General features: G+C 46.8%; 3 protein-coding genes across 4 annotated transcripts; all 3 read right to left on the bottom strand.

The window, feature by feature from the left end:
* Nucleotides 1-421: 421 nt before the first annotated feature.
* On the bottom strand, nt 422-972 carry LOC123440656. The gene is made up of 2 exons (XM_045117218.1): nt 861-972; nt 422-753 (listed from the first exon to the last, which is right to left on the bottom strand). The coding sequence occupies exons 1-2, from the start codon at nt 913-915 to the stop codon at nt 530-532; spliced, it is 279 nt and encodes a 92-aa protein (XP_044973153.1). The 5' UTR covers nt 916-972; the 3' UTR covers nt 422-529.
* Nucleotides 973-3,463: 2,491 nt separating this feature from the next.
* Nucleotides 3,464-6,647, bottom strand: LOC123445157 (LRR receptor-like serine/threonine-protein kinase GSO1). Its single transcript, XM_045122100.1, has one exon. It carries the CDS (start codon nt 5,940-5,942, stop codon nt 3,711-3,713), a length of 2,232 nt encoding a protein of 743 aa, XP_044978035.1. The 5' UTR covers nt 5,943-6,647; the 3' UTR covers nt 3,464-3,710.
* A 205-nt stretch (nt 6,648-6,852) lies between these two features.
* On the bottom strand, nt 6,853-20,038 carry LOC123445156 (pentatricopeptide repeat-containing protein At2g36240-like). 2 transcript variants are annotated; one of them, XM_045122098.1, is made up of 4 exons: nt 18,286-18,492; nt 12,780-17,339; nt 12,501-12,697; nt 6,853-11,904 (listed from the first exon to the last, which is right to left on the bottom strand). In XM_045122098.1, the coding sequence occupies exon 4, from the start codon at nt 11,475-11,477 to the stop codon at nt 8,925-8,927; it is 2,553 nt and encodes an 850-aa protein (XP_044978033.1). In that variant the 5' UTR covers nt 11,478-11,904; nt 12,501-12,697; nt 12,780-17,339; nt 18,286-18,492; the 3' UTR covers nt 6,853-8,924. The 2 variants fall into 2 exon arrangements, with proteins under 2 accessions (XP_044978033.1, XP_044978034.1); XM_045122099.1 differs by lacking the exons at nt 6,853-11,904; nt 12,501-12,697 and having other exon boundaries at nt 16,862-17,339; nt 18,286-20,038.
* Nucleotides 20,039-20,362: the final 324 nt, after the last annotated feature.

The raw sequence follows: 20,362 nt of genomic DNA, 5'->3' as shown, positions 1-20,362 counted from the left end.
AAAACATCTTCTACGAATATCTTTTTTACAGGTTTATTTTACGGGATCTCACTATGCATTCGCCTGCTCTAACTTGTAAAACCGTTTTTTCGCGAAGTGTAAACGCGTTTTCCGGATCGACGTTATACTAATCTGCTAGAGATACTCTGATACTCGGCGTGTTGACCTATAAACCGGGTATCCGTAAATTTACGTTTGGCTTACATACAGATACACATCAACTTCGGTTTTTTCCTGTAGCGGTGGCATCCAGGCCACAGCGTGCGAGGATAGCACCAAACGCGTGGACGAGCTAGACGTGGTGCGTTTACCGGTGGTATGCGCCATGAGCCTATCTTTGGCATATATAGCAATATATAGCTCATTCCATTATACTTCCTTTAGAACTGTAAAAACGTCTTATATTTTATGACAGAGCTAGTATCATATAACTGGTGAATCGATATCAAATTTGCAGAGAACAATCGTTCTTATTACAGAGAACCAGAGCTATCCTATCCCCATCTCAGAAAGCTAGTACTAGCATATCTCAGTCGCTCTGTTGGTCTTGGATAGGAGCAGAAGGAGGAGGGAGGCAGACATCACACTGGCACAGTCCATTAACGTTGCAACTAGCAGTCCAATTGCATTGAGGGCACGCGTGCCCGTCTCCATTCACATGCTCGCGGCAAATGTGCAGGCAACCTGGCTCATCACACGGTAACGGCGTCTTGTGAAGTGACCCTGTACAGACGTCTGCCTTCACTGCAGCCTCTACGGAAGAACAGAATACAAAAAATCAGTACCATGAATAACGTAAAGCGTATGATTTGTTTGTCGAGTCGATGAAACGACGCATCATCGTAAGAGGAAATGAATACCTGATGCCAGCGCGAGGAGGGCGACCGCAAGGAGCATCGTGTGTGCAGCCTTCATCTTCAGCTAGGTGTGGTGTTGATGGGAGGAAGACTTGGTTTGTCTGGCTCTGACTTGCGAGGAAGCTTTTTTATAGGGAAAAAAGTGAAACCAGGAAGCGTTTCGATGTTGAGTTAATAGCCATTAATGACATTAATTTGTGGACACATATCCGTAGTAAGTGCATTCTAAAAAACGTCAATGGATAGGGTCAGCCGTTGGATAGGGTCCACCGGAACGCAATATTAATTACCACGGCCGTCCTGATGTATAAGTCATTTGCGTAATTCTAGATCAACAATCTAATTATTTAAATATGTATCATATATGATACAATATATATATTTAGAAACTACATCCGTGTAGAAATCTAGTGATATATTTTTCATTACATATAACATATATTTAATTCCTCAAATCAGTGACCTAGAACTACGCAAATGATTTATACACCAAGATGGAGGGAGTAATTGTCTTTTGAACACACTTACCAGATGCATATTTTTCGTCCACCTATTTGGTCCAAGACTTGCAAGATTGTTTTTCTTCAGTCTAATGAGATTATGGCAAGATGACATGGTACATGATAATGGAAAAGACCAGTCCAGAAAATGCACAGGTAAAGAATGCACCAGTGTCGAATCAACAATACACATATGTAAAGAATTAAGACTTTTCAAGTTGGGGATAACAAATTTGTTTGATTGGTACTTGATGTGACACAACTAAGGTCTATCGAAAAAGGCTTTCGTTCCGTTTTATAAGTAAAGTAACCAACATTTGTGCAGACTCACGTCAACACAACACACGCACACATCTAAGACATGATACATAGGCGCTGAGGGCAGCAATACCACCCCTAACTACGGGGGTCCTCCACTGAAATCCGATGAAGCCAAATATGACGAACCGTGGGCTTCAAGGCGACACCTTCAGGAAGGTTATGACACCGGAGTGCCGCCGCCGCCCGATCCGAGGATCAGAGTTTTCCTTAGAGCAACACGACGGACAGTGAAAGCCGCGACAACACCTTCAAGAAGGGAGCGACTTCGCCGCCGCTGGACCGTCCGAAGATAGAACAGGTTTTCACCCCCGCCAATACTCACCGCCACTGGACGCCACGCACCGGCCACCATGCCGTCCACACGGTCATGACCACTGGGCAACACCGAGCCACGGGCTAAGCCCATGAGCACCAAGCTACCACCACCAGGACCGCCGCCCTGGCATCCCAGACCTTGACACCACCTCACCCGAGGTCCGACGCTACCCCAACGAAAGAGATGAGCGGAAAGGCCCCGCATGCCTTTCGCACCCCTGGGCAGCCCCCAATGCCGAGACCCAAAAGGCCGGCCAGAATTGGCCTCCATCGACCCGTCCAGTAGCATCGGGTGCGAAACGAGCTCGGTCCCGCTGTTGGGCGCGAGACGAGCTAGGCCCTGCTACCGGGCGCGAGACGAGCTAGGCCTTGCTGCCGGGCGCGAGACGAGCTCGGTCGTGCAACAACGAGTGCGAGACGAGCAATGGACCGCCGCTGGAAGCGGACCAGCCCTTCGACGAAGGTAGAGCTCGGACGACGAGGAGAGGAATCGAAGCCGACACAGGCCGTCACAGACGGGCCGACGTCGGGGGAGTCCAGCTGCCGCCGTGACATGACCCCGACCACCACAAAGGGCTACCATCACGCTGCGACAGCCCACAACCACGCCGAGACCCCGAGGGGCAGCCTCGAGCCGCCTTACAGCGACTGCGGCACGCCGCCGAAGAACAGCCTGCCCCCAGGCCATGGATGCCCAGCGCCCCACCACCCGAACCGGTGCGGCAAGGCCACCAAGCGCCCCGCCACCACCTTAGCAGGTCGTCGCCACCACCCGCGTACGCCACCGCCGCCACCCAGATGTAGGCTGGGAAAGCCAGATCCGCCACCAGCGAGACCTCCCAGCGATGGCCGCCTCAGGACAGGGAAGCAGCACCACCGGGACGCCTGGCAGCCGAGGGAAGGGGGGCATGACCCAAGGAGAGGTCGACGACACGAGAGGTCGCGTCCCGCGATGCCCAGCTCCAGCACGCGGGAGGAAATTGCCCCCCCCCCCCCCCCCCCCCCCCCGCCGTCGCCGCCACACGGCCTTAGAGCAAGTACAATAGGATGACGTAGGCGGGCTGTAAGACTTAAAATAATATATTTGTGATGAGTTGGAAGAGAGAGAAGAGAAGCGGGCTACAAACTAACAGTCGGCTGTAACACATGCTCCTAGACACTTTGTGAGAGAGGATGATGGGCCTTGTATCAATAAAGTACTATTTATTTACATCTAGCTATTGTACTTGCGGGCTATAAGTTTGGTTATAGATGACGTGTCAACATCATATAGCTAGCAGCTGGCTGTACTATTAACCATGCATTTAGGCCGGGGGGGGGGGGGGGGGGGGGGGGGGGGGGGGGGGTGGTGCAGGAGTAGAGAGGTGGCGGCGCTAGGATTGGCTCCCGGAGTCGCCCGCGGGAGCGACTCGGGAGCATAGGCCTCCTTTCTCTGTGCCACAGAACTAAGGTTTGGTAGAGGGCAGACAACCACCCAAATGGCCACATACAGATTCCTTATTACAGAGCGGAAAGATGTTTTCGTCACCAGGTTTCTCATGGAATTGGTGCACAAAAATATGTAGGCTTCGGCAGCTAAAAACTTAAACAGACTCATACATGTCAAAGCACTATCCAACACACACGCACAACTTCCTCACCACAATTCTTTTATAACAGAACAAGGAAAATATTTATAGAATCATGCCTTTACTTCAGCACCACACGGCGCACTTAATCATTTGGAGCCGTCGGCCTGGAAGCGTGAGATGAAGCTGTATATCTTCTTGGTTACCTTGGCTTGCATGTCGTCCACATACTGATAGAATGCACACCTCCATGTCTTGCTGCGAAACATGAAGATGCCCCAGTAGAGCCAGAACCCAAAGATGAACCCAGCAGCCACAAAGCAGTACACCCACATTGTCTCTCTATCTTCATCCAGGCTTGTTTCAGCTTGCGCCGCTATCGAGGAGTTTATGCAGTCTTCCAACGGGAACCCGCATAGCCCAGGATTATTACTGTATATCGACGGATCATCAAGTACCTGCAGCTGACTGCCTGTAGGTATCCTCCCTGACAAACCATTGCTCGACAAGTTCAGCACGCTGATGCTCTTCAAAGCTGCCAAGCTTGGCGGAATTTCCCCTGAGAGTTGGTTCTCAGAAAGATCCAAGGACTCCAGCAGTACCAGATTGCCAATATCTTCGGGAATACAACCTGACAGATGGTTTCCTGATAAGTTGAGGTACCTGAGTCCAAGAAGGGTTGTGAGCCCATTTGGGATTTCTCGTGAAAGAGAGTTACCAGATAAATCGATACCTGCCACGGCTCTTATCCTCAGACTGTAAGCATAGTTTACATTCTTCCAAACTATATGAATTCGCTTTTCAGAAAAGTCAGGGTCAGCATATGTGATGCCAGTGCTTTCCTGTTCTTGTGCCATGGCAGTGAAATTCGTGAAATCGTCTGGTACAGGTCCTGTGAGCTTGTTTTTTGACAAGTCCAATACCCGGAGCCGGCGGAATTGTAAGATCTCGTGAGGTATAATACCATCGAACATATTTGATGACAGCCGAAGAAAGTTGAGTTTGGGCAAACTCATGCTTGCCCAAGAAGGTATTGTACCAGAGAAATCATTGCCTCCAAGATCTAGAGTGGTAAGGTTTATGCATTTCTTAAGACCAAGACGGAAGGTACCTCTAAAATGGTTATTGGCTAGGAGTAGATATTTGAGTTTAACTTGACATGTCCTTGAGAATGGAATGACACCACTGAAAGAGTTGCTGGACAAATCCATTAATCCCAAATTTGGCAAGTCCCAGAAACACTTGGGAAGATCTCCATGTAAGGCATTGTTTGATAGGTCTAGGAGGCTTAAATTGGTTAAGTTACAAAGTAAATCCTCACGCCGATCTGTCTGAAGCGTGCCGTACAGCTGGTTCTGACTGAAAGCCATGGTGGTAAGCCATTTTGGATGGTCACTAAAACATACCCTTAGTTCTGCAACAATGTTGTTTGCCGTGAAGTCCACGTATCGCAGGGTTGTGCAGTTTCGAAAGGTCCGATGGCGAATGCCCGTAAATCCATTGTACCTGGCATCGAGAAATTTCAGTGCTCCTCCCACGCAAATGGACGGCGGGAACATCCCGGAGAAGTTGTTCTTTGCAATGTCAACCGTGTTCAGGAGGCTGCTATTCCCAAACTCCAGGACGATGTGGCCTCCAAGCTGATTTCCTGAAACACCCAGTTCCTGGAGATTTATCAGACGAGAGATGGTACCTGGTAGGCTCCCTTCCAAATAGTTATCTTGAAAGTGCATGTACTGCAGCTCCGTCATGTTTCCGATCTCCACCGGGATGATCCCTGTCAGATTGTTGTTTTCCAGGTCCAGCACACGGAGCTTCACGAGCATCCCAATTGTAGGCGGGATTGATCCGGTCAAAACAACCAAGTTGAGATTGAGGTTCTCCAAACTCGTCAAGTTACCAATCTCTCCGGGGAGTGAGCCACCAAGCCCCAAACCATCCAGTTCCAGCACGACAAGGTGCTTCAGCTGGCCAATGGTGCGAGGAATGGCGCCCCGCAAAGACGGGTTGTCGAAGATCCGCAGCACGACCAAGCTCGTCAGGTTGCCAATCCCTGCCGGAATTGTGCCGTGCAGATCATTCCGGGACAGGGTGAGTTTCTCCATGTGGGGAAAGGCGGAGAAGTCGAGCTCGTCGAGCGTGCCATTCAGCCTTGCACCCCCAAGGTTGAGCTCTGAGAGGTGCCCGGCCGAGTCGCAGGTGATGTACCTCCACCTGCAAAGGCTTGTGGAGTTGGCCATCGACCATGGCCCGAGGGACCGATCGGCACCATCCAAGCTAGCCTTCCAACGCACAAGCGCCACAGCTTCACGCCGGGCGGCGCATAGTAGGGGACAAGTGCATGAGAGTAGGAGGAGGCCTACAAGATGGAGATGCTTCATGATGGCTTGGTAGGGGTGCTGCTTTGCTTCACTTGACTTGCTATATATGGAAGATATAAATTATAAAACCTCTGGATAAGCCGGCCGGCCGGCCATCCATTACAGATGTCGTATGGTGGACTTCGTGGTTTACAGGTGGTACACTCTCAGTTTAGATCAATGCTTTAAATAACGGGCTATGTCAAATAGCGGCAGACCTTCAAATCAGCTATAGCGGGCTATAACAATAATATTTGTACATGATTTCATTTAGTGGCATTCTGTTGAAAAAGCTAAGCTATAGCAAGGCTATAACGGGGCTATAGTCGACTTTGTAGAACTATGATTTAGATTAAGGAGATGTCATATGCTAAGTAGCCCCGTGAGAATTGGAGGATAATACGATGTGTCATGGTCAGGGTGTCGCTTTGAAGTCACGGCACTTGTTTTTTGACAAGTCCAAAGACTGGAGTCTGTCAAAATGTAATATCTGGAGGGGTATGACACATTCAAACCTGTTTGATGAGAGGCGAAGAAACTCGGGTCCAGGTAAGCTCCTGCTTATCCAAGATCTAGAGTGATCATGTTTTTTACATTTCTGAAGCCCCCAAGGGAAGATTCCTATGAATGTGGGTTATTTATAGAGGGGAGGATACTTTTTTTCTGCCGAAAACAGAGGAGGAAACCTACCAAGTGCTAGGCAGAGCCGTGTGTGTTTCCAGTAGTCTGTTTGGACTTTGGAGAGGAATAAAAATTAACTGAAGAAAACTTTTCATCCCACTTTTGTTGCGCTGTGTTTCATGCTTTGTACTCCTTCCGTCCAAAAAAATACTTATCATAGAAATGAATACATCTAGATGTATTTTAGTTTTAGATATATTCATTTTTATAAATTTATGTGATAAGTAATTCCGGACGGAGGGAGTACCTTCTATGACGTCACGGCAATTCGCTGGAGGCAACAGGGTCACTAAAAGCACGGTCCTTTCAAATGCTAACTTCACCAGAGCTTCTCCAACACACGGCATGCATCAAGTCCATGCCACTTTGGTTGATCAGAAGATTGATGAGCAGCCAGCGAATTTGGCATGCTATGCTTCAGTCTCTTTTACCAAATTCATAATTAATGGCCCTCTACTTGATACTGATCCCTGTGTTGAGAGCTAAAAACGATGTATCATTCCCATATATTCCAGAAACTCCACAAAAATGGCTGCACAAGAAGAGTCCAGAACAACATTTCTACTGTTACTAACCGAAAAACAAGGCACGGACGCAGAATCATGACTAACTCATTCACTTTACTCCACACAATCAGCACGTAAATGCTATACGGTTCATCTGACAACGAGTAGATTTCAGCATCGCGGTACTTGGTTCTGGTCAGCCGTGATCGTTGTTCAGTGCACTGGGATGTTGGTCAAGCCGAAGAAAAGTAAGACCAAAATGCGGCGTTGGCAAACGCGTCCTCCTGCAAGTGCTCCCCCGGCAACAACGCCGGCGAACGTCCCGATAGGGTCATCGCGTCCGCCTACTGCTACTGGCTCCCCGACGGGAGCTCGCCGGACTGCGGGGCCTGCATCACGCAGCAGGCTTTCCGGGAGGCGGAGCGGCTGTGCCCGTACCACCGGCAGGCCATGGTCGTGGTCGACGGCGGCGCGTGCAGCGTCTGCTTTCATGACGAACAGCGCATGGAGGAGGGCATGGGCGTCGGCCTCACCGCACCGGGCGTAAGCCATCTATCTCTACATAATAAGCCCCATTTCAATAGCCATTGGAGAAAAGTCTCTTCTGAAATATTTGATCCTTATATCCAGTGTTCTTAATTTATCCCATGCAGCCGTGTTATGGACATTGAAACTTATAAATGGTATATGCATGTTTCAGAATTTGCACTGGAGCCAAATGCATCATATCTTGAGTTTATTTGTCTAAAGATGAGGTATCTGTTAGAGGAGCAACTTTGGGAATCAGATAACAACAGTGAACATCCGAGCCAAGTTTGGAAGTCGCCACAACATGCAGCTATGTGAAGGATTATGTCTATGACATGCCATGAATCTTCACAAGAACAGATATAAAACCTTCTTTGCGACAAGGATATATGCTAAGTCTTTGGATTTCCATTGATCAAGATGAAAAGAGAGCCTACCTCTGTTTTTCTCCTTGTTTCAGTTATGTAATGTGTGGGTTGTGTTACAACCTTTTCTCTTTGCATTTGCAGAAGAAATGATGCGAATGGCTTTGGTCCACTTAATAAAATGGGACCCGCTTCTCTTATGTAAACCGTAAAAAAAAGGAAATCACTTGAATGATCTACAGACTATGTTATTTACGAACCCATGGCATAAGAGACTTTGGCCACACCGGCCATTCATATCCAAATCTTATTCTGTAGAACATGAAACAACTTTTTTTCACCGAATAGGGAAGCTGAATCCAACAGCCGATGCCCATGTCCAACTACAGATGTGCATAGGCAGTCTTCAGTTTTATCTCATGAGTCTAATGCTTTGCTCCACCAATCACAGGGGCACTACAATCAGAGTCCTTTCAAATTGATGATCAGCCAGCAAATTTGATTATTACGCTTCAGTTTTTTTTAGCCAAATTCATAAAGATCATCTGCTTAATATTGATCCGTGTGTTGGGAGCTAAAAACAATAATATTCATATATTTCCAGAAACTCCACAAAATGGCTGCGCAAGAAGTGCTCGAAACAGCACGCCTAGCTTTACTAACCAAAACACAAGCCACAAATTCAAAATTATGACTACCTGATTTCAGAGAACTCATTCACTTGACACCAAATAGCCTTAGCTACCAAACAATCAAATCCGAAACCAGTAGGTTTCAGCGCCACAAAACTCGAGTAACATCCAATTACTAGCAAGTACTTTTACAACCAACCGTCCGACTAACAGAGGAAGGGAAATATTACACACATGTGCATGATATAGGACGCGATACAACATTACTTCAACAACAAGTGAGGCACTTCATCATTCAGAGACGCTGGCCTGGAAGCGTGACATGCAGCTGTAAATCTTCTTGGTTGCCTTCGCTTGCATGTTGTCCACATACTGATAGAAGGCACATCTCCATGTCTCACTGCGAAATATGAACATACCCCAGTACAGCCAAAACCCACACATGAAACCAGCAACCACAAAGCAATATAGCCACAGTGCCTCTCTATCTTCATCCAAGCTTTTTTCAGTTTGCGTCGGTGTCGAGGAGTTTATGCAGTCTTCCAACGGAGCCCCGCATAGCCCAGGATTATTACTGTATATGGACGGATCTGTGAGTGTCCGCAGCTGATCGCCTGTAGGTATCCTCCCTGATAGACCGTTGCTCGAGAGGTTCAGAGCGGTTATGCTCTTCAAATCTGCAAAGCTTGGAGGAATTTCGCCCCATAGTTGGTTCCCAGAAAGGTCCAAGGATTCCAGCAGTACCAGATTGCCAATGTCTTCAGGAATACAACCTGACAGATGATTTCCTGAAAGGTTCAGGTACCTGAGTCCAACAAGGGCTGTGAGCCCATTTGGGATCTCCTCTGATAGAGAGTTTCCAGATAAGTCGATTCCGGCCATGCCTGCTCTCAGCATAATGTAAAAATATTCCACATTCTTCCACACTATTTGAATTTGTGGTGCTTGATAGTAGTACCATCCACTAGCGGGTTCCCCCTGTCCATGTTCATATGCCATGCCAGTAAAATTCGTAAAATCATCTGGAACGGGTCCAGTGAGCTTGTTTCTTGATAAGTCCAATAGCCAGAGTTTCTGAAAGTGTAATATCTGTGGGGGTATGACACCTTCAAACATGTTTGTTGACAGACGAAGAAATTTGAGTCCAGGTAAGCTCCTGCTTATCCAAGATGGTATTGTACCCGAGAAATTATTGCCTCCAAGATCTAAACCAGTAAGGGTTTTGCATTTCCTAAGAGCCAAAGGAAAGGCTCCTTCGAAATGGTTATTGGCAAGGTGTAGATACTTAAGAGTATCTTCACATGTCCTCGAAAATGGAACTACACCGCTGAAAGAGTTGCTGGACAGATCTATGAATGTCAAACGTGGCATCTCCCAGAAACACTTGGAGAGACCACCATGCAAGGAATTGTGTGATAGGTCTACATGGTTTAAACCAGGATGGTTGCAAATAAATACCTCGCCTTGGTCCGTCAAAAGCGTGCCATACAGCTGGTTTTGACTGAAAGCTATCACCCTAAGCCTCCCTGGAAGTGGAAGGTCACCAAAATAGTCCCTTATATCTGCAACAATGTTGTTTGCCGTGAAGTCAATGGTCATCAAGGTCGTGCAGTTTTGGAAGGTCTGCTGACGAATGCTAGTAAATCCATTGTATCTAGCCCAGGCCAAAGTCAGTGTTCCTCCGCCGCAAACGGATGATGGGAACACCCCCGAGAAGTTGTTGTTTGCAATATCGATCACCTCTAAGTGGCTACTATTCCCAAGCTCGGGAAAGATGTGGCCTCCGAGCTGGTTCCTTGCCAGCTCCAAACACCAGAGATTTGTCAAATGAGATATGGTACCTGGTAGCTGCCCTTCCAAATAGTTATCCCCAAGGTATAAGGCCTGCAGCTCCGTCATGTTTCCAATCTCCAGCGGGATGCTCCCTGTCAGATTATTGACTTGCAGGTTGAGGTTCTGGAGCTTCACAAGCATCCCAATGGTTGGTGGGATTGATCCAGTCAAATTAACCGAGTTTAGATCGAGCTCCTCCAAGCTCGTCAAGTTAGCAATCTCTTCAGGTAGCACGCCATTGATCCCAAAACCAGGCATTCGAAGTAGCGCAAGGTGCTTCAGCTGGCCAATGCTGGGTGGAATAATGCCCCTCAAATCCCAGTTCCAGCTGATGTCCAACTCGACCAAGCTTGTCAGATTTCCAATCCCTGCTGGAATTGTACCGTACAGAACATTCCGGATCAAGTTGAGTTTCCTCAGGTGGGGAAAGCCTGAGAAGTCGAACTCGTCAAGTGTGCCATTCAGATTTGTATTCTGAAGGTTCAGCTCCTCCAATCTCGTCAAGTTACCAATCTCTTCAGGTAGCACGCCATTGAACGTAAAACCAGGCATTCGCAGTACAACAAGGTGCTTCAGCTGGCCAATGCTGGGTGGAATAATGCCCCTCAAATCCCAGTTCCAGCTGATGTCCAACTCGACCAAGCTTGTCAGATTCCCAATCCCTGCTGGAATTGTACCGTACAGAACATTATAGGACAAGATGAGTTTCTCCATGTGGGAAAAGGCGGAGAAGTCGAACTCGTCAAGTGTGCCCTTCAGACTTACACCGCCAAGGTCGAGCTCTGTGATGTGCCCGGCTAAGTCGCAAGTGATGTGCGTCCACCTGCAAAGGCTGGTGGAGTTGGCCAACGACCATGGCCCAAGGGACTCATCGGCGTTGGCCAAGCTAGCCTTCCACTTGACAAGTGCTTCAGCTTCACGCCGGATGCCGGCTACCACCGGCGTGACCGCGCATAGCAGGAGACAAGGGCAGGAGAGTAGGAGAAGGCCTAGAAGATGTAGGTGCTTCATGATGGCTAGGCACGAATGGTGCTTCACTGCCGCAGAGGATATAAATTAAAGCCTCTGGACGAGCCAGCCGGCCGGCCAGCCAACCGTCCATAACAGAGGTGGTCTGGTTTACAAATGGCAGATTCTCAGTCTAGATTAAGGAGATGCTAACATGCTAGTACTTTATAGTCCCCATGACAATAGGAAATTACAAGTCGCATGACATCCATGTGTCGTTATCAGGGTGACACTTGGAAGTCATGGCACACACAATGCTTAACTCGAAATTATATATTAAAAAAATAGTATCGCAAAATGGATTTTCTTTTAGGTCAAAGAAACAAGTAATGATTTCATGTCACAACTTACTGGACTCCTTTTACATCCAAAATTCATAAGCTCCCTTCCGCTTGACCACCCCTTTCACCTTGTTCCAAGCGGACGAGGCCTGCAGTATACCTTCTTGGGTTAGGACCTTGTTGTTTCAGTATGCTTTCGCAATGAGTTCACTTGTTTCAGTTTCGAAATCCTTGATTGACACCAATATTACTTCTGGTTTTTCCTTTTAGTAGAACGGGAATACATGTTGTGCAGGCTTGACATGAATAAGCAGTGTATCATGGCAGCAAAACAGAATCAACTTGTAAATGGGTGCTATATATGGCAGATTTTATCACTAGTGTACCAAGGAAACTTTGTCATGGGTCATAGATTTCTCTAAGAGTTTATTCCAGTCAGCCACTCTAGAGGGGAAATACAATAACACTACCGAAACCAGCTGATATGTTTGAGAAACACTGCGAGTACTGCCACTTTATATATTCCGTAAGATGGGGTTATATAAAAGACACTTGGTTCAGAATACTACAAATTCTCCTATTCGTCAGGGTCCACGAAATATAATGAAGCAGATGGCCACTAGCAACTAATTATTGGGGAACAAGATCAGCAGAAACACAAATTGATGTGCGTGCAATCTTAGCTTGTTAGGTGCCCCGACGTGTCAGCCATTTCTGCAAGTACTTAAAAAAAAGGATGACTAACCTTGTCGACGTTACAAATCCAAACATAAATCTGTTGAAAGATAAATATGCAACGCGTTCTGCAACCTGCTGAGAGGCTTATGCATTCTGTTCAGGACAGGCAAATTCATGGTGTTTCTTGAATATCTTTGCAGATGCCTCATCTCGTCAGGCCTGGTTGTTTACTCATCATCATATCAAATCAATGTGATGACCCTGCTGCATATGGATGACACTCATTCAGAAACAGAGGAAATCCAATCTGACAGAGATGCAATCTGAAGATGAGAGACGCACTCACTGCTAGGCCAAGCACTGCGAGTTTTGGTAGTCTGTAAGTGGGCCCAGTCAGGCAGTGGGTGCATTCGGGTACTTATCTGCTTCTACCCGCTGCTTGGAGACGGGGGAAAATTAACTGAAGAAAAGTTTCCATCTCACTTTTGTTCCTCTGTGCATCTTCTCTCACGCCACGGCAATTCGCCAGAGGCAAGGGGTCATTACAATCACAGTCCTTTCATATGCCATCTTCACCGGTGCTTCCCGGACTAATAATCAGAATCAGGAGCTCATAACCTACCCGATGTGGCAAGTGCTTCATATGCAGGATGTGGCAAGTACTTCATATGCAGGAATGCTGACAACACACAGCTGCATCAAGTGCATGCGGCTTTGTTTGACCAGGTTGATGAACAACCAGCAAATTTGACCCTCTGCATGATATTGATCTGCTTGTTAAGAGTTAAAAATGATATCACCCCTCCATTTTCCAGAAACCCCACAAAATGGCTGCACAAGAAGTTCAAATTAGAATGTCTACTGTTACTAACTAAAAACAAGCTACAGATTTAAATTATGATAACTGATTCTAGAGAACTCATTCACTTTACTCCAAATAGCCTTTGCTACCAAACAATCAAAAATGTCGCACAACTTCTTCTTTTTCGACTACCAAATGTGGCACAGTTCATCTGTAACCTGTAGGTTTCAGTGCCATAATAGTTAAAATAACACCGTGCACACCCAAATACTAGTGAACACATTTACAAGTTACAACCAACTAACCAAGGAAAGGAAATATTACAGACATGATAAATATTGTGTGCGTAAGCGCACACCATTACTAAAGAGCCACGTGACACACTTCATCATTCAGAACCGTTGGCCTGGAAGCGCAAAATGCAGCTGTATAATTTCTTTGTTACCTTTGCTTGCATGTTATCCACATACTGATAAAATCATAAAATACACATCTCCAGATCTCGCTGCCAAATAAGAAGATGCCCCAATACAGCCAGAACCCAAAGATGAACCCAGCAGCCACAAAGCAATACAACCACAATGCTTCCCTATCTTCAGCACGCCCCATGTCATTTTGTGTTGATGTCGACGAGTTTGCGCAGTCTTTCAATGGAAATCCACATAGCCCAGGATTATTGCTGTATATTGACGGGTCGATGAGCGTCTGAAGCTGGCTGCCTGTAGGTATCCTCCCCGATAAACTGTTGGTTGAGAGATTCAGAACGCTCATGCCCTTCAAAGCTGCAAAGCTTGGTGGAATTTCCCCTGAGAGCTGGTTGCCTGAAAGGTCCAAGGATACCAGCCGTACCAGATTGCCAATGTCTTCAGAAATACAACCGGACAGATGATTTGCTGATAAGTTCAGATACCTGAGTCCAAGAAGGGATGTGAGCCCATTTGGGATCTCTTGTGAAAGAGAGTTGCCAGATAAGTCGATACCCGCCATGTCTGCTATCATGAAACCATAGACATAACCCACATTCTTCCAAACTATTTGAATCTGCTCTTGAGACATGTACAGCTCATTGTATATGAAGCCAATGTCTTCCTGATCACATGACATGCCAGTAAAAATTGTAAAGTCGCCTGGGATGGGTCCGGTAAGCTTATTTTTTGATAAGTCCAGTACTTGGAGTTGCTGAGATTGTAATATCTGGTGGGGTATGATGCCGTCAAAGACATTTGATGACAATCAAAGAAATTTGAGTTCTGGCAAGCTCTTGCTTACCCAAAAAGGTATAATACCTGAGAAAATATTGCCTCCAAGATCTAGAGTGATAAGCTTTTTGCATTTCTTAAGACCCAGAGGAAAGGTTCCTTCCAAAAGGTTATTGGCTAGGTGTAGATAGTTAAGACTAAGATTATCTTCACTGGTCCTTGAGATCGGAACTACACCACTAAAAGAATTGCTTGACAGATCCATAAATCCCAAACTTGACATGTCCCAGAAACACTTGGAGAGACATCCATCTAACTTATTGCTTGACAGGTCTAGGTGTATCAACCCAGTATAGTTGCAAACGAATAGTTGGGCTCAATCTGTCAGAATGGTACCATACAACTGGTTTCGACTGAAAAACATAGACCGGAGCACTGGATACTCGCCCATGAAACCCCTTTGGTCTGCAACAATGTTGTTTTCCTTGAAATCAATAGACAACAGGGTTGTGCAGTTTTTGAAGGTCTGGTGGTGAATTCCCGAAAATGCATTGTACTCAGCACTGACAATATGCAGTGCTCTTCCTGCGCAAATGGATGGCGGGAATAGCCCAGAGAAATTGTTATCTGACATGTCAACCATATCCAGGAGGCTGCTATTACCAAACTCGGGGACGGTATGGCCTCTGAGCTGATTTCCAAACAGATACAAATTCTCGAGTTTTCTCAAATGAGAGATGGTGCCTGGTAGCTGCCCATCCAAATAGTTTTTTGCTAAGTACATTGACCACAGTTCTGTCATGTTCCCAATCTCAAATGGGTTGCTCCCTGTCAGAGTATTGTTTCCCAGGTTCAGCAAGTGGAGCTTCATGAGCATCCCAATTGTTGATGGGATCTGCCCAGTCAAAGTAACTGTGTTGAGATAGAGGATTTCCAAGCTTGTTAAGTTACCAAATTATTCAGGTAGTGGGCCATTGAGCCCCAAACCTATAATTTTCAGTACAGAAAGGTGCTTCAGCTGGCCAATGCTGTGTGGAATGGTGTCCCTCAAGCACGGGTTCCAGCTGATGTCCAACACGACCAAGCTCGTCAGGTTGGCAATTCCTGCTGGTATGTTACCACATAGACCATTCTGGAAAAGGATGAATTTTTCCAGGTGGGGAAAAGCCGAGAAGTCTAACCTCTCAAGTGTGCCGTTCAAACTTGTGTTAAGCCGCTAAGGTTGAGCTCTGTCATAAGTCCAGCTGAGTTGCAAGTGATATGTGTCCACCTGCAGAGGCTGGTGGAGTTGGCCATCGACCATGACCCAAGGGACTCATCAGCACCATCCAAGCTAGCCTTGCAATTCACAAGTGCTTCAGCTTCACGCCGGATGTCGGCTCTCACCGGCACGGTGGCGCATAGTAGGAGACAAGTGTAAGAGAGTACAGAATGGAGATGCTTCATGATGGCATGGAATGAATGGTGCTTCACTGCCGCAGAGGATATAGAACTTCTGGAAGAGCCAGCCGGACGGCCAAACGTTCTTTACAGTGGTCGTCTGGTGGACCTCGTGGTTTAAAAATGGCACATTCTCAGTGAATGACGTAGTACTCTCGGTTTAGATTAAGGAGATGATATATGCTAGTACTACAGATTGCATATGCTAGGAGTATTTTATAGTCCCCATGAGAATAGGATATCACAAATTGCATGTTGTATGCATGTTTCATTATCAGTGAGACACTTGGAAGTCATGGCACACTTGCATATGCTTAACTCGAAATTATAAATAACTTCTGAACTACGATACTGGAGCGTATCATCCAAATATATTGATTATATCTAATATACTGAAGACAATAAGCTACCAACCCGACATCCATGATTAAGAACCTTGCTCCTAGCCTCCTACAGCAGCAATCCAAGCTTCATAGGCAGACGCCTGTGCCCAAAGAAGAAAGGACAGAAAAGAAGAGAAAATAGCTAACTAAGAAAAAAAATCAATAAAAATAAGTTTTCATTGCAAAATGATTTTTGGTGGAGGTCAAAGAAACCAGCATATATTACTCCAGAGAGTTTGTTCTAATCCGCCAATCTGGAGAGCAAATACAATGACAACAGTGTGGGTACTGTCATTAGAGAACCCTACTGACATGTTGAGATACAGTGTGGGTTAAGATCCATGAAATATTCTGAAGTAGAATATTAGTTCCCCTGACTTCTCACCTATTCCTCAGAGCGCTTAAACAGGATCACCAACGTTACCAGATTTGCTAGTAGCCCAACTCATACATGGTTATATTGAAATGGAAACAACCCATCAGCTTCTGTAACATGCTGAGAAGCTTATTTTCCAGTATGCTGATCAGGCCCAGAAATTATCTTCTTGTAGCAATTTTCAAGCATTTCACAAATGCCTCATCCTCTCAGGTTTGCAATCAATTGAATGGTTGAAGTTGATGGATATATATGTAACCTTTGGAAGATGTCATACTATAGTGTTTCCTATGTCTACAATCTCCAGGTATTATAACACTTCAGCTCATGCAGGCCAGGAGTTATAATACCTTGAGTCTCCTTACAAAAGGAAAATTACAGTAAGGTAGCTCCTAAACGAGGCTATTCATCTCTGCCTTCTGGTTAACTTTCGTGTCAAATGTCCAAATATCACAACTCTCCAATTAGTTGATACCGAAAAGCTATAATATTCAGACACTAAACATAAAAACAAGAAAATAAGGTGGCTTCCCTGCTAAATTATTCAGCCCTCCTAACTGTGCAGATGTTAAATTACCAGATGGGGTGAGGCATTTTCTATCCACCAGATCTTAGTACCAATTAGTTTGAGAGATGTTAGGAAAATGCTATACAAAAACATGATCTTGTACGTTGCAAAATCTTCCAAACAGGGAGGCATTCAAACCTGGTAAAGAAAGATGAATAAATTAGGGTCTTCACAAATGAGCAAAATATCCACCCCAAACACTGTACAGTTCAAAAAGCACAATATGTCACATAAATATAAAAAGGCCCAAAGGGGCAGATCCAACAAATCTCGGCTATCAAACCAAATCAATCCAACGACCCAGGCTACTCTAATGGTGAGCACTCAACGTGTTTAGGGTGCAGTTAATATCATACCAAATATCAATTCTAGCGCTAATCACATAATTAACAAGTAAATAATATCCTACCTAATATCTGCATGCAATGAACATATTGCCTAATACCAACGTGCATTGCTCGTACAGATTTACTAGTGTCACATAAATGAATAACAAGTGTGATTGCATTTGAAGTATTGACTGGCCAATAGACAGCACTGATACAAAATTGCAAGCAACTTGGGTTATATATAAAAAAATATACTGATTAGATCAATACGAGAAAACAGACTTGACAGATACAGAACTATTGCAAGTATGTTTGAAGCTCGGTATTCCTTAACAAAGACATCAGTTGATAATTTACCAGGATCAATAGGAGAAACACCCAAGAAGATCCTAACCCTTCCATATCTTGTTTACTAGGAGTCCAAGCAAGTGAAAATTAGGGATGCAAGCAGGTAACGCACAAAGCCCATATATAAGTATGTCTAAAGTCAACCTATGTTAACTTCAAATGAGGAATTGCATTAAGTTGACTTTAGGCCTAGTTATAAGCGGACTTGATGGGTTGCCCGATTGCATCCTTGACAAACAAAGTAAACATAGACCCCACAGAAGGACGAATAAATCAGTGATTCCCATAACTGTTCACAGATACCATGAGGCCAACACAACAACTAATGACACTTTAGCAAAGAAGCAAGAAGTGATTCGACAACATAATACTAATCTTGGAATTAAAGGGCACAGTCAAAATAATACCTCGTTTCAAGCCTTGGAACTTTGCAACTTCTGTCATGCAATTATGAATGCCGATGGTCTCATGTGTCCCATGTTTTGATGTACCCTGCAGAAGTATGTGCACATGAATTACAAGCACAAACTCTCTGACATCTTGCAGTTTGATGCTTCCATGTGGCCAAAAAACGTTTGGAGCATACACATGCCTAGAGGAGTTCACTTGTTATTGCAAAGATCTCCGCACGTGTAAGCTATCAAGAAGCCTATTGTAAGCCACAATGTTTGGTATAAACCCTAAATCAAGCATTTCATCCAACACAGCCTCGCCTTCCTTGACCCTCCCCTGCCTTCCAAACCCCTGCACCAGCATGTTATATGTCGCACCATCCGCCGCAAAACCGTTCTCTTTAGCTAGTATCCTCAGCCTGTTTGCATCAGAAGTCCGCCCAGCTTCACAAAGTGCCTCGAAGATACAGTTACAAGAAATGGTATCCGGTACGATCCCCTCCCCAGCCATCCTTCCCATCAACCGGCACACGTCATCCAGCCTCCCCGCCTTCATCAAGCACTCCAAAACCGTTACGCCAGCAGGGACACTCAAGCAGGATGCCCTGTTCCTCTCCAATAGCAACTCCACCACTTCTATTGCTTTGTCTACCCTCCTAACATGGCACAGAGATTCAACAAGATCCAAGCAATCATACCCTTCCGGCACCACCGCATCCACCAAAAACTCTTGAAACACCTCGGCTGCCTTCAAAGCCTCTCCTCCACGGCACAACCCACCGATCAAAATCTCCATGGAAGCAACCGACAGCCCGGCCCCAAGCTGCAGCATCTCGTGAGCAACCTTAAGGCCTTCCTTGTGCCTGCCTTCTCTGAAGAACCCACGCATAAGAGTATTAAAGCTCACACCAGTGGGCGCACAGCTCCGGCGCCGCATCTCCTCAAACCACCGCATGGCGGCATCGACGCCTTGGACGCGGCAGGAGCTGTTGATGAGTATGTTGAAGGTGTAGGCATCCGGGGCGACGCGGTGGACGCTGGTCATCTCGCCGTAGAAGCGGATGGTGTCGTCGTGGCGGTGGAGACGGGCGAGGGCGTGGAGGATGATGTTGTAGAACTCGGCGGGGAGGGGCGAGTCCGCGGCGCGGCGGAGGGACGCGAGGGCCTCGGACGCCGCGGGGACGTCGCAGGAGGTGGCGAAGGCGAGGATGGCCTTGCGGAAGGTCGGGAGGAGGTCGGGGCAGGCGAAGATGGAGTCGTCGGCGCAGGGGCAGGGGCGGGAGAGGACGAGCTGGAGGAGGCGCCGCAGCGAGGGGAGGCGTCGGGAGGCCGCGAGGCGCGCGGCGAGGAGGCTGGTGAGGCGGTGGTCGGGGCGGAAGGCCGAGGAGGCGTCGGCGGCCGCGAGGAGGAGGTGGAGGTCGAGCGGCGCGAGGCGCGGGTGGTGCCGCGCGCGGCGCAGGAGGCGGAGGAGCGCCTCCGGGGAGGAGGCGTGCGCGGAGGGGAGCGACGGGAGCGGGCTCGGCGGCGAGAGGTGGGAGACGGCGAGCGGGAGGAGCGGCAGGGAGGGGTCGAGCGGGATGGAGGCGGGCGAGGTGGAGATTTCGGGGTTCTCCTCCGGGGTTTCGGTCTCCGGCGAGATGAGGCGCTGGTGCTTGGAGATGATGGAGGGGAGCTTCCGCGCCAGGCGGCGGGAGGCGGCCATCGCCGGCTGCGGAAGGGAAGGGGGAGGGAATCAGAGGGGAGGAGAGTGTGTGGCCGGGTCAGTGAGATGGGCTTTAGCCCACATGAAGAAATGGAATCCATGGGCGCATGGGTCACACAATTCAAGATCCACTGGCGAAGCCCAGAATAAAGTACGAGTGCTATTCAAATTTTCCCTCTGGAAAATACATTTTGACTTCAAAAGTTCCATGGTGAGCTGTTCTAAGAAATCTTCAGTAAATCAATTACTACATAAAAATACTTGATAAATTCCGGATTTATTTACATTTATATTTCTACTTTGGATGATCTTGCACTTGACAAAGACCACCCCAATTTTCAAGGTGGGTCCCAAACGCAGAACTCCATCAAATTGGGTGTAAAAGTCCAA

Source organism: Hordeum vulgare, chromosome 3H (assembly GCF_904849725.1).
Source record: "Hordeum vulgare subsp. vulgare chromosome 3H, MorexV3_pseudomolecules_assembly, whole genome shotgun sequence".
NCBI classification, from domain to species: Eukaryota; Viridiplantae; Streptophyta; class Magnoliopsida; order Poales; family Poaceae; genus Hordeum; species Hordeum vulgare.
This window is presented reverse-complemented; position numbering and strand designations above follow the sequence as displayed.

Coding starts and splice junctions, on each gene's coding strand:
- LOC123440656 (XM_045117218.1), bottom strand. CDS start 915: ATGAAGGCTGCACACACGATGCTCCTTGCGGTCGCCCTCCTCGCGCTG. Junction 754..860: donor CCTCCTCGCGCTGGCATCAG/GTATTCATTTCC, acceptor GTTCTTCCGTAG/AGGCTGCAGTGAAGGCAGAC.
- LOC123445157 (XM_045122100.1), bottom strand. CDS start 5,942: ATGAAGCATCTCCATCTTGTAGGCCTCCTCCTACTCTCATGCACTTGT.
- LOC123445156 (XM_045122098.1), bottom strand. CDS start 11,477: ATGAAGCACCTACATCTTCTAGGCCTTCTCCTACTCTCCTGCCCTTGT.